The sequence below is a fragment of the Echiichthys vipera genome, assembly GCF_963691815.1.
Source record: "Echiichthys vipera genome assembly, chromosome: 9".
NCBI lineage: Eukaryota > Metazoa > Chordata > Actinopteri > Perciformes > Trachinidae > Echiichthys > Echiichthys vipera.
The window spans coordinates 2,043,264-2,055,763 of record NC_139834.1 but is presented as its reverse complement, the minus strand read 5'-3'; the positions used below and the strand labels follow the sequence as shown (position 1 = coordinate 2,055,763).

Here is a 12,500-nt window from a genome sequence, read left to right as displayed (position 1 = left end):
TTTGTATCCCTTCAACATGTTTCATGGCTTTCATTCCTGCAACTATGTCACTCAACTTGTTTATTTTGGTCAAATGAGAGGGCGTGTGCGCGCGTGCACGCCCGGGTACAAGCATGCATGCTGGTGTGCGCGCGCCTGTGTGTGTGTGTGTGTGTGTGTGCGCGTGTGTGTCCCCGCGGCAGTTTCTGTCTTGAAGCTGTCTGTCAGTCTTATCAACACCTCAACTCACTTCCTGGTTTTTAATGCCCAAGTCTCCGGCGTGAGCGCGCACGTGCACGCCCACACACACACATAGAGAGACACACACACACACACACAGACGCACACACACACGCACACACGCAGACACACACACACGCAGGTCTCTGCAGGACTCGCAGGTCCTGGTCTCGGGAGCTGCAGGTCTGAAACTTGTTCGGAGGCTTTTCCGCTCGTGTGTCATGCACGAGAACCCGGCAGTGAGCGCGTGAAGACTCGCTCGGGTCCTGAATGAGAGAAGTGAACTTTGAGTTTCCTGTCTGGGTGTGAAGGCTGCGCTCGCCCTCGCTCACGCGGACTCAGAGGGGGGGCGGACGGACACGGACACGGACTCTCTCGGCTCCACCTGAGCTGCTCCCGTCGCTGTCGGAGGATCAGGACCGGGATCAGGGACCAGGGACCGGGATCAGCTGCAGGATCGGGACCGGGATCAGGGATCAGGACCGGGATCAGCTGCAGGATCGGGACCGGGATCAGGGGTCAGGATGTCGGACTCTGCCTCCAGCTTCCTCCACATCGGGGATATCGTGTCCCTGTTCGCGGAGGGGACGGTGAACGGCTTCATCAGCACCCTGGGGTGAGTCCTCTCCGGGCTGCGGAGCCCACACACACACACACACGGACACGGGCGGATCAAGGGGGGGGGGGGGGGCTGAAGTACCTGGACTAACCTGGACCCCCCCCCCCCCCGGTTCTCAAACTGTGGTTCATTGATTTCTAAATGAACAGAATTTAGTTTATTTATCAAAGTTCAGCGTTTCCTGTTTCCATGGTTCAGGTTTCAGTCTGTTAGAGTTAAAGTGTGATGGAGAGAGCGAGCGGAGGTGAAGAGAGCGAGCGGAGGTGAAGAGAGATGTGTGTGAAGACTCTCTGACCTGTCGCTGCAGCAGCAGCGGAGTCAAATTTAAGAAACAGGGACAAAGTTGTGCTGAAAGCTCCTGTCCTCCATCTTTCTTTGGGTCGTTTTTGTGGTGTTTTCATCCGTTTTTAGTTGTTTTTGTCCTGTTTTCATCTGTTTTTAGTCGTTTTGTCATGTTTTCATCTGTTTTTAGTAATTTGTCATGTTTTTGTGGTGTTTTCGTCTGTTTTTAGTCGTTTTGTCGTGTTTTTGTGGCGTTTTCATCTGTTTTTAGTCGTTTTGTCGTGTTTTTGTGGTGTTTTCATCTGTTTTTAGTCGTTTTGTCATGTTTTTGTGGTGTTTTCGTCTGTTTTTAGTCGTTTTGTCGTGTTTTTGTGGCGTTTTCATCTGTTTTTAGTCGTTTTGTCGTGTTTTTGTGGTGTTTTCATCTGTTTTTAGTCGTTTTGTCATGTTTTTGTGGTGTTTTCGTCTGTTTTTAGTCGTTTTGTCATGTTTTTGTGGTGTTTTCATCTGTTTTTAGTCGTTTTGTCGTGTTTTTGTGGCGTTTTCATCTGTTTTTAGTCGTTTTGTCGTGTTTTTGTGGTGTTTTCATCTGTTTTTAGTCGTTTTGTCGTGTTTTTGTGGCGTTTTCATGTGTTTTTAGTCGTTTTGTCATGTTTTTGTTGTGTTTTCATCTGTTTTTAGTCGTTTTGTCGCGTTTTTGTGGAGTTATTGCTGAAAGCTCCTGTCCTCCATCTTTCTTTGGGTCGTTTTTGGGGAGGGGTGGATTCAGTGTGTGTGCAGAGACTGGCAGCATGGATGCTCATGTGTGTGAACAGAAAAGTAGACGTGGATGAGCTTTAAACTCTAGTTTTTCTTCTGTGTTTATCTGAGTCCTTCAGTCTGAAGCTGTGAATCTCGACGCTACGACACGATTATAAAACGATTACTGATGCATGTTGACAGGGGCGTGCACAGACTTTGTGAAGGGCAGGGGCGAAAAGGAAAATAAAGGCCACATGTAGCGCGTCCTCGCCACTGAAGAGGGCACTTTAGCACTTGTTTTAGCTCCTAGAGGGCACTTTAGCACACGTTTAGGCTCCTAGAGGGCACTTTAACACATGTTTAGGCTCCTAGAGGACACTTTAGCACATGTTTAGGCTCCTAGAGGACACTTTAACACATGTTTTGGCTCCTAGAAGACACTTTAGCACAGGTTTTAGCTCCTAGAGGACACTTAAGCACACGTTTTGGCTCCTAAAGGACACTTTAACACACGTTTTGGTTCCTAGAGGACACTTTAACACACATTTTGGCTCCTAGAGGACACTTTAGCACACGTTTATGCTCCTAGAGGACACTTTAGCACACGTTTAGGCTCCTAGAGGACACTTTAGCACACGTTTATGCTCCTAGAGGACACTTTAGCACACGTTTAGGCTCCTAGAGGACACTTTAACACACGTTTATGCTCCTAGAGGACACTTTAACACATGTTTTGGCTCCTAGAGGGCACTAAAGGCACCAATCACTCTGCACTGCGACTGTGGCTCAGTGACAGAGTGGGTCGTCCTCCATTTGAGAGATAGGCGGATCGATCCCCACCTTCCCCGGTCCGCATGTTGAAGTGCCCTTGGGCAAGACACTGAACCCCGAACTGCTCCTCGTGCTGCTACTTTATAAGTACAAGTCTATTTACCATGTAAAGGTGCAGTTTGACAGGTATGCAGTGATGTGTGTTTGGTGTTGAAGGACGTGTGTTTTTTGGGAATACTGCACACACACACACACACACACACACACACACACACACACACACTCTGTCAATATTGAATATGCTCTGATGATGGCTGCACAGTTGCATCCCCGTCCTTTAACCTGGATGAGGAGACAAACGGCCTGTTCTGCACGTGACGTCCTGGGGAAAAGACGCCGAGTCAGAGGAAACCTCTCTGCTCAGACTCGGGGTTCAAACCGTGGTCGGTTATAATATCTGCTGCAGAAAAGTGACGACTCTGTGACTTTCTGTGACGTCGCTGTCGTTAATCCAACCTTCAACACACAGGGAGAGTCGCAGCTACAGTGTGTGTGTGGTTGTATGGCAGGAAAAGGAAGTGGTAAGAAGTGTGTCCAAGAGAGATTTCCACTGTGCCAGTGTGTGTGTGTGTGCGTGTGTGTGTGTGTGCCACTGTGTGTGTGTGTGTGTGTGGGTGGGTGTGACTCGTTCTTGACCTTTCCGTGGCCTTTAGCTTCACTTGTTGACTTTCACTGGCTCCTGTTGATCTGAGAGGAACAATAGGGCGTCACTTTCAGCCGCGGCAGCTTCGTGTGCCGGCAGCCGTGGAGGGGGGGGGGGGGGGACGGGACGGGGACGTCGCCGACACGCTGGTCCACAGTGGAAATAACCAAACCAATGAAAACACGGACATGTGCCCCTGTGATGTCGTTGTGTCTTTGTGGTCACTCGCCAAACTACAACAAACAAACCCCCTGAAATGAGTTTTCAAACCCCGACAGTTTGATTCTTATTGTTGTAAAACTTCCCCAGAGCCTCGCCACTCTGGGCCGAGCGGGACCCGTGAGCACGTGCAGTGGGACCAACATCCTCCACCTGATTGGGCGCCATATTGGAGGCTGGTATCCGGTTCTGCATACATGCTCATCTGCCAACCTTGGCGTATAAGCGTAGTATAACACACCCACGGGTTGTTTTTGACGGGTTTGACGATGACTTTCTGTCCCGTTGTGTTTCCATGGTAGCAGCCAATAGCGTTGGGCGTTGCTGGTTGCCAGGGTTGTCTGTTGTTGGGTGCAGCTACTGTAGGCTGGCACTGGGTGAAATGGAGTTAGCCAATCCTGCAGCTGCTTCTTTGTCCCAGCAGCTGAGTGAGCGGAGACGGGCAACAACCAGAGTCACTATAGCCGAGCATTCACTCCATGGACTGAGAGAAAGGAGAGGAACGCCATTCAAACGCACGCCCACATGGCTACGCTTCTCCTAGATGCTAACATCACTTTCATCTGCACTTAGCTGGAACGGCTAACGCTAACGGCTAACGCTAACCGTCAGTCAAACTCCTCTAATCCTTGTTTTGATGCTGTGGTTTTCTGGAGGGGACGGGTTCAAACAGGCTCAAACTGACTCCGGTCTCCTGGAGCTACTGGGCCGGGTCTGACCAACCTGGCAACCCCACTGCTGGACTTCTTTTTTGTTGTTGAGACGACGATCTTGAGACACTAGATGGAGCCGTTCTGCTCGTTCTACAGATTCAACCTTTAACACCAGTAGCTGCTAACACTTAAACATGCTAAATGTAGGTCCTCGGTGTTTGTAGGGATGGAAACGCAACATCGCAACAACGGTCGGCTGGTTCATCGTTCGTGTTCGTGTCAGGATGAATCATAATCACATCTTCTGACTTCCAGAGTTTCCAGTTTTCCATGTTATCTCTGCTCAAATTGTCACATCTGCAGAACTATTGTCAATCAGCCTCAGCTTTTTATGAAGCATGCTAACACGCTACACCTTCTACCCGACGCGTAGACTATCAAGTGTACACGTTGACGACATGACACCCCAGCATGGGACCATGACAAACATTGACGTGGCGAGACGAGACGAATGTAAATATTTCTGCACTTCCTTGAACATCTTGACTGCGTCCGTCCTCCACCCGTTTAATCAAACACCATGAGCTGCTGCCATAAAACACCAACGAGAGCTCAGACAGTCGCTTTCATCTGGACCTTTGTGTGGATGTTTCCTGGTGTCTCCTCAGTCGTTTACTCTGCTCTCGCTTGGTTCTTCGCCTGCATCTCTCTCGTTCTGATTCCTGCGTCGTTGACCTCTGAAAACCAACCTCTCAGGTCACGTTGGTTGTCCGTGAGAGCGTCGTCTTCACTCACAAAAGCTGCTTAAACGTTGAGCGTGGAGCATCGAGTGTGTGTCCTAAAAGAGCAGGGAGCTGTTTTAAAGATCCAGTTTTCAAAGCGTGGAAGGCTCCAACACGGTGAATCTGTTCCAACATGTTGGAGAGAATCATCCGGACCTTTCTGCTCAAGTCTGTCAACTAGTGAATGGAACGTTACCTAGGGCGCCCTCCCACTGTGCGTCCGTCCCCTGCCCCGTGCTTTAGGGTCCTTGTCCCCCCCTCCAGGCCCGTTTGTACTCACACTACCTGGGCCTCGGAGAATGCTTCTTGCTGCCTATACGTCATCACGCCGTAACACGTCACACGCATTGATGACGTCATGGCGATGCGTGGCTTTGTTTCCAGATCTTTCCGTAGACCTCTGAGTTTTTGTGCGTCTTGTCGACTGTTTTTGAATCTTTTCATCGACCAAATCTGCAGTAAACACTCCACCTCCGCATCACACCAACGTGAACCTTTCACCGCCATTGTTTGAAATGTCCGCGCATGGTCCCTCCTTCTTTTTTCTACGTCCCAACAGGCGCACAGGAAATGACCTCAGAACCGCCGTAGGCCTCGTGCTCGTACACGTACTAACGTGCTTTACAAAAGCCCACCAGATTATAATCGGGTTAAGGGCGTACCCCATGTAAAATCAGAGTTCATACCACGGTTAACAGACCTAGAGAACTCCTGTGGTGTGGGCGGCTGTGGCTCAGTGGTAGAGTGGGCCGTCCTCCATTCGAGAGATCGGTGGTTTGCTCCCCCGGTCCACATGTCGATGTGTCCTTGGGCGAGACACTGAACCCCGAATGGCTCCCCGTGCTGCGCATTGGCGTGTAAATGTGGTGTGAATGGTTACATCAGATTAGAAGGTATGAAGATGTCCACCATCTGTGTGAACGCACCTTGAGTAGTCACAACACTTGAAAGGCGCTATAGAAGTACAAGTCCGTGCGTACAAGTCCAGTCCTTCAGTAATCTGAGTATTGGTGCATGTAAAGGTCGTTCTGGGGTGTGATCGGGGTCACTCGTCTGCACACGCTCCACAGGTTATAACCACACATACGCCGCTGTGGTCTTTGACCTGGAAATAGAATAAATCAGGAAACAACGGCGCTCTACCTTTAAACCCACTGAGGACTTCACCACAGCGACTAACATCACTACCAGGAAGCCCCGTTTCTGTCGTAGTTCTGACCCTCCACCTCTCGAGTAGTTGTGATTCTGACAAAAGGTCAACGCGGAGAAAAAGACGTATTCAGAGCAGCTGGATGTCGGCCGGCGCCGCCTACTGTAGCGGAGGAAGAGCTACTTGATTATCGGATTGTTCCTTTACTGGGGAAAGACCATTTCAGGTGACGGCTGCGCCTGTCAACGCAGAGACATTTGAATAGTGAGAGACTCAACGCAGAGGAGTGGATAAACCTGCTGGTTTCCTCACAGTCAAATTCTGTGGCATCGGGATTCAAACATCAGAGGTTCCCAGAGGACTGAATACTGAAGTGAAAACAAACACACACACACACACACACACACACACACACACACACACACACACACACGCACACACACACACACACACACACATTTCCTCTCCACCTTACACGCTCTCGTCCCTGGAAACCTGCTCTTCTGCGGTCACTGATCTGCGTCCCCGCGGGGAATAGATGTTGATACGAGGATCTCGTCACTGCCGAAGTGTCAGTCTGGGGTCAGACATGTGTCTCAGTCTCAGGGACCTTTAGTTTGTGTGTGTTCTTAGAAAATACCTCAAACGCATTCATCGGTTTATTAAAATAGCTGGTGACTAAGCGATTAGTGGTTGCAGCTCTGGTGTCGATCATTCATTCATTCATTCATCTTTAGCCTCTTGTCCCTGTCGGGGTCACGCAGGGGGGGGGGGGGGGGGGGGGGGGCTGGAGTCGATCCCAGCTGACATCGGGCATGAGGCGGGGTCCACCCTGGACAGGACGCCAGTCTATCACAGGACACATAGAGACGAACAGAGACAGACAACCATTCACACCTACGGGTGATTTAGAGTCATCAATGAACCCAACACCTGCACGTCTTTGGACTGTGGGAGGAAACCGGAGAACCCGGAGAAAACCCACGCAGACACGGGGACAACATGCAAACTCCACACAGAAGGGCCCCAGCCGGGATTCAAACCAGGAACCCTCTCGCTGTGAGGTGACAGTGCTAACCACCTCTTTGGTAAAGATGCAGCTGTTGTCTGTGAGCGACGGACACGCCTGCACTTCGTCACATACACAAATCCATATTCAAATGGGTTTTTCTGCCGGAGGATGAAAATACAAACCACACTTTACACACGACCATTATAATAAAGACCTGCAGAGAGAGGATAAGACGACTAAAGGAGACGGTTAAGTTTAGACGACTAAAGGAGACGGTTAAGTTCAGACGACTAAAGGTGACGGTTAAGTTTAGACGACTAAAGGAGACGGTTAAGTTTAGACTAAAGGAGACTGTTAAGTTAAGACGACTAAAGGAGACGGTTAAGTTAAGACGACTAAAGGAGACGGTTAAGTTTAGACTCTTTTCTTTCTCCTGAAATAAAGATGCCTTCACGTGCGGGCGTAAATGTCTTCTTGCGCTGCAGTTTAGCCGTGAATTGCGGCATTAACGCGTACATCACACGTCGTCATGGCGTCCACGTGCACGCGTCATTCTGCGCGGTGATACGGTCGTTTAGAAAGACAATAGTTCCTGAATGAAACAGGTCTGTGGGTTATCTTCAGTAAACGGGTCCTGGTTTCTTTAGCTGCTCTTTAAACAGACGTGCTAATGCTAATGCTATTGCTAATGTTGATGCTACGCCTCCTCACAGCTTCAGCCGTCTTCACGTTTCACGTCTTTATTCTTTGGAGACTGAAGGAAAACCTCCACAGACGCTGCTGTGGAGGTTCGACACGTCCGTCGTCCCGCTGATTAAAGAGATGCTGATGATGTGATTTCAGGTCAGACTGTGAGAAACAGGCGGCTGAACAACATGTCCGTCGCTGAGTCAACATACCTGAGAGTGTGTGTGTGTGTGTGTGTGTGTGACTGACAGCGCTATGAATGGAGCAATCAGAAGCACACACCTGGGACACACCTGGGACACACCTGGCCGCCAGACAAAAGAGCGCAGAGGCCGGTTCAGTGACGGCTGACGCTGTGGGCGGGCGGAGAGGAAGAGAAGAGACAGAAGAGACAAAGAAGAAGAAGAAGAAGGAGGATAATTAGAAAATGGAAACATGTTTTTAGAAAGTGAAGAGGTTTTTAAGAAAGTCAGGAATGAGTTGAGACTGGACTGGAGGACCAAACCGGTTTAAACTGGGCTGGGGGACCAAACCAGGTTAAAGTGGACTGGAGGACCGAACAAGTTTAAACTGGACTGGAGGACCAAACCAGTTTAAACTGGACTGGAGGACCAAACCAGTCTAAACTGGGCTGGAGGACCAAACCGGTCTAAACTGGGCTGGAGGACCAAACCGGTTTAAACTGGGCTGGAGGTCCAAACCGGTTTAAACTGGACTGGAGGACCAAACCAGTTTAAACTGGGCTGGAGGACCAAACCAGTTTAAACTGGACTGGAGGTCCAAACCAGTTTAAACTGGGCTGGAGGACCGAACCGGTTCAAACTGGTCCTCCTTTTTGCTTTGAGCTGAAATGATTGATCTCAAACGGTCCTCTTCGCTCAAATTTGGTTCACAAATGTCTTAAAACCAAGCCCCGCCCACAGAGACTTCCTGTTTCCTGTTTGATCCAATCAGGAAGCTCGGTCAGCGTCAGTTCTGTGAGTGTCCACTAGGGGCAGGTTTCATAACAGAGCAGTTTCTCATTGAGCCCCATGTTAAACAGGCCGTTTACACAGCATCATTAAACCTGTTTAAGGACTAAAGAACATTCTAGTCTGTGTGTTTAGCTCACATCTCCATGGCAACACTGAGGGGGAGGGGCTAGTTTTTATTTTATTGGAGGTTAAAGTTGATGAATAATTAGGGGCGTGGCCTCTTGAGTGACAGCTAGCCTCTGGCCCTCACTTCTCCTCGGAGGTAAACGTCAGCCAGATGGACGTACGCCCCTCCCCCCAACGTCACATACATGCCCTTTTTTGGTCAGAGGAAAGGAGGCGGAGTCAAAGACAAGATGGAGACTCCCGTAGGCGAGGACGACTGGATCAAGTTAGAGAACGGACCTGACGGAGACGCCAAGTCTGGTTTTATACAGTCTGTGGTTTAAATCTGTATATCTCATATCGTCACATTCCTAGTTCAGACTAAAGACAACACACACACACACACACACACACACACACACACACACACACACACACACACACACACACACACACACACACACAAAGAAGAGCAGACAGTCTGCAGTGAGCAGGATTATCGCTCCATTCAGACAAAATTATCCTCATTCAGGAGGAGGCCAGGTGTGTGTGTGTGTGTGTGTGTGTGTGTGTGTGTGTGTGTGTGTGTGTGTGTGTATATGTGTGTGTGCGTGTGCGTGTGCGTGTGCGTGAGCGTGTGCGTCTCTATTGAGCCTTTCTGTTGCCTAAACACTGACGGTAACAGAGATTTACTCTAATGACCACACACACACACACATACACACACACACACACACACACATACACACACACACACACACACACACACACACACACACACACACACACACACACACACACACACACACACACCTCTGAAGTCTGAGTTCCCAGTCGTTGATCTCTCTGAGCCCGACCCTAAGATCCAACATGGCGGCGCCCCGCAGCAGTTAAAGCTGCAGAAACCAGGTTACAGGAAAACGCGTCTGTGTGTGGACGGACCTCAGAAAGGTGTAAAAACTCCTCCCGGACTCTTCAAACCTCTGCCTTCAGGGGAAAGACTCGTCCAAACCATGACTTCCTGTTTCCCTAACACCCCTAAAGTCTCGCCTGTTGATTCTTTTATGCTCATTATTAATGTGCGGACTGATTTGTGTCTGCAGGTTGGTCGATGACCGCTGCGTGGTGGAACCAGCTGCCGGAGACCTGGAGACTCCCCCGAAGAAGTTCAGAGGTAAGAGCCGTGTGCGTCTCTATGTCGATGACTCCGCGTTTCCTCTTCTGGTCACCGGTTCAGCTCAGACGTGTCGTCCAGCTCCCACATTCTTCTTTTATCGCCACAGTCGGCAGGAACAGGTGTTCAGGAGCGACTCATCGCCACATGAGACCGGTTTTGTGGTGGAACCGGTTCTGATTTAGTGATTAAATCTCCGCTAAATAAACAATTTTACGATACCGAGGTCAAGGCGCGGCCTCAAGGCATGAAGGTGTCATCTTCCCCACAGACAATGATCTGACTCTTATGTGAACATTTAAATCATGAGCAGTTAAAAAACCCATTAGTCATCAGGTTGACTCATGTGTAAACACGTCGAAGTCGTGCGGTCACAGACTGATTTAACCACACAGCGGAGGTGGAGCCTCGATCGTTCTGATGACGGATGAGTTCAATTTCTGCGTCTGAACTCCGCAGGTGACTTTACCTCGCTCAGTGCGTTTACATGCAGGTTAAAACCCAATTATAAGCAGGTTAAGGGCCCGGTTAACAGACCTAGAGAACTCCTTCAGTTCCCTGATTATTCATGAATGTAAACAGCGTTCTTGGGTTACTGTCGGGTTTCTCGTCTGCGCATGCTCCCCACTCCACTGCAGTGGCTTTTTACACAGAAATAGAAGAAACCAGGAAGCAACGGTGCTGAAAACAACAACAATAGAGCGTTCCCTTTAAACCCAGGGAGGACTTCACCATGGCAACCAGCATCAGTACCAAGAAGAGCCGTTTGTGTCCTGGTTCTGTCCAAAAGTCGGCCATTTGTGATTGTGACAAAGATTGTGCTTTTTCAAATCTTCCCACTCTGGGACTCGGTTTCTAAAGATCCAGTTTTCAGGCTCCAATAAAACGCCTGTTGTTTGTGGACGGCCCCTAAGTTCATAGTTAGATCCGGTCTATGAACAGAGACTTAAGTCGCTTCAGGGTTAAGTCCACGTGTAGAAACAGGCACAGGTTCGGGGGTTCGTTTTTTCTCCGTTGTTTTCCGTCCAGTTTCCCGCCGCGACTCAAGAATTATCAGCATTCAGGGGTCGGAGGTCGGAGGTGGAGGTGGAGGCGATGACGCCATCGTTTACAACAACACCATGGGGTGCATTTTCAAATCTTCCCACTCTGGGACCCAATTTCTAAAGATCCAGTTTTCTAAATAAACACTTTTACGATACCGAGGTCAAGGCGCGGCTTCAGGGCATGAAGGTGTCATCTTCCCCACAGACAATGGATCTGACTTTATGTGAACATTTAAATTATGAGCAGTTAAAAACCCATTAGTCATCAGGTTGACTCATGTGTGTAAACACGTCGAAGTCGTGCGGCGACAGAGTGATTTAACCACACAGCGGAGGTGGAGCCTCGATCGTTCTGATGACGGATGAGTTCAATTTCTGCGTAATAAATAATTAACTTAAAATAATTAAGATGGTATTAAAAGGGTTAAAAGCCTGAAAATGATTGAATGTTCAGTATTTTTGAGCACGTTTGAAGCTGTTGAAGAGATTAATGGGGGAAAAAACAGAAATAAATATTGATGTATGATGATTTTCTGTGTTATAGCAGTGGTTTGTGTCCGGAGGGAACTGAATTTGAGGAGTTAATAAGAGATATCAGTGATTATCTGACTGGTTAACATCACGTTACACACACACTTGTGATGCTCGACACCGACAACGTTGAACATTTCTAATATTTAAGCTGAAAACATAAAACGAACACAGATTCATTGGCTTATTACTGAGGTAGAGTTGTAGATACAAGGACTGAACTAATCCACACGTGGAAACAGACACAGGTTCAGGGTTTGTCCGCACGATCAAAAACAATCTGTTATTTCCTCCGCGGTTCTTAAAAAGTTTCCCGTCCACACAAGAATCATCTGCGTCCAGGGGTCAGAGGTCGGAGATGGAGGTGTAGTCGATGACGCCATGGTTTACAACAACGCCATGGGGGTGCGTTTTCCAATCTTCCCACTCTGGGACCCGGTTTCTAAAGATCCAGTTTTCAGGCTCTGATAACGCCGGCTGCTTGTGGACGGTCCCTAAGTTCATAGTTAAAGATCCCGTCTTTGAACAGAGACGTAAGTCGCTTCAGGGTTAAGTCCACATGTAGAAACAGGTTCAGGGTTCGTCCGCATGATAGGAAACGACCATTTTTGTCTCTGTCGTTCTTAAAACGTTTCCCGCCTCGACTCAAGAACTATCTGCGTCCAGGGGTCAGAGGTCAGAGGTCAGAGGTGGAGGTGGAGGTGGGGCGATGACGCCACTGTTAACAAAGTCTGAGGTTTCACCGTTCAGACGTCAACGCCATGGGGGGCGACCTGGTTTCTAAAGATCCAGTTTTCAGGCTCCGATAACGCCGGCTGCTTGAGGACGGTCC

The 12,500-nt window shown here is 49.1% G+C and overlaps 1 protein-coding gene across 2 annotated transcripts in view; it reads left to right on the top strand.

Annotated features, from left to right (window-relative positions):
* Positions 1–354: 354 nt before the first annotated feature.
* itpr3 (inositol 1,4,5-trisphosphate receptor, type 3) overlaps positions 355–12,500 on the top strand; it is a 71,327-nt gene continuing 59,181 nt past the window's right edge. For both annotated transcript variants that reach the window (XM_083919994.1, XM_083919993.1), the window contains exons 1-2: positions 355–835; positions 10,021–10,091. In XM_083919994.1, the coding sequence (XP_083776120.1) occupies positions 744–835; positions 10,021–10,091 (163 nt within the window). In that variant the 5' untranslated portion in view covers positions 355–743. The remainder of the gene's footprint in view (positions 836–10,020; positions 10,092–12,500) is intronic.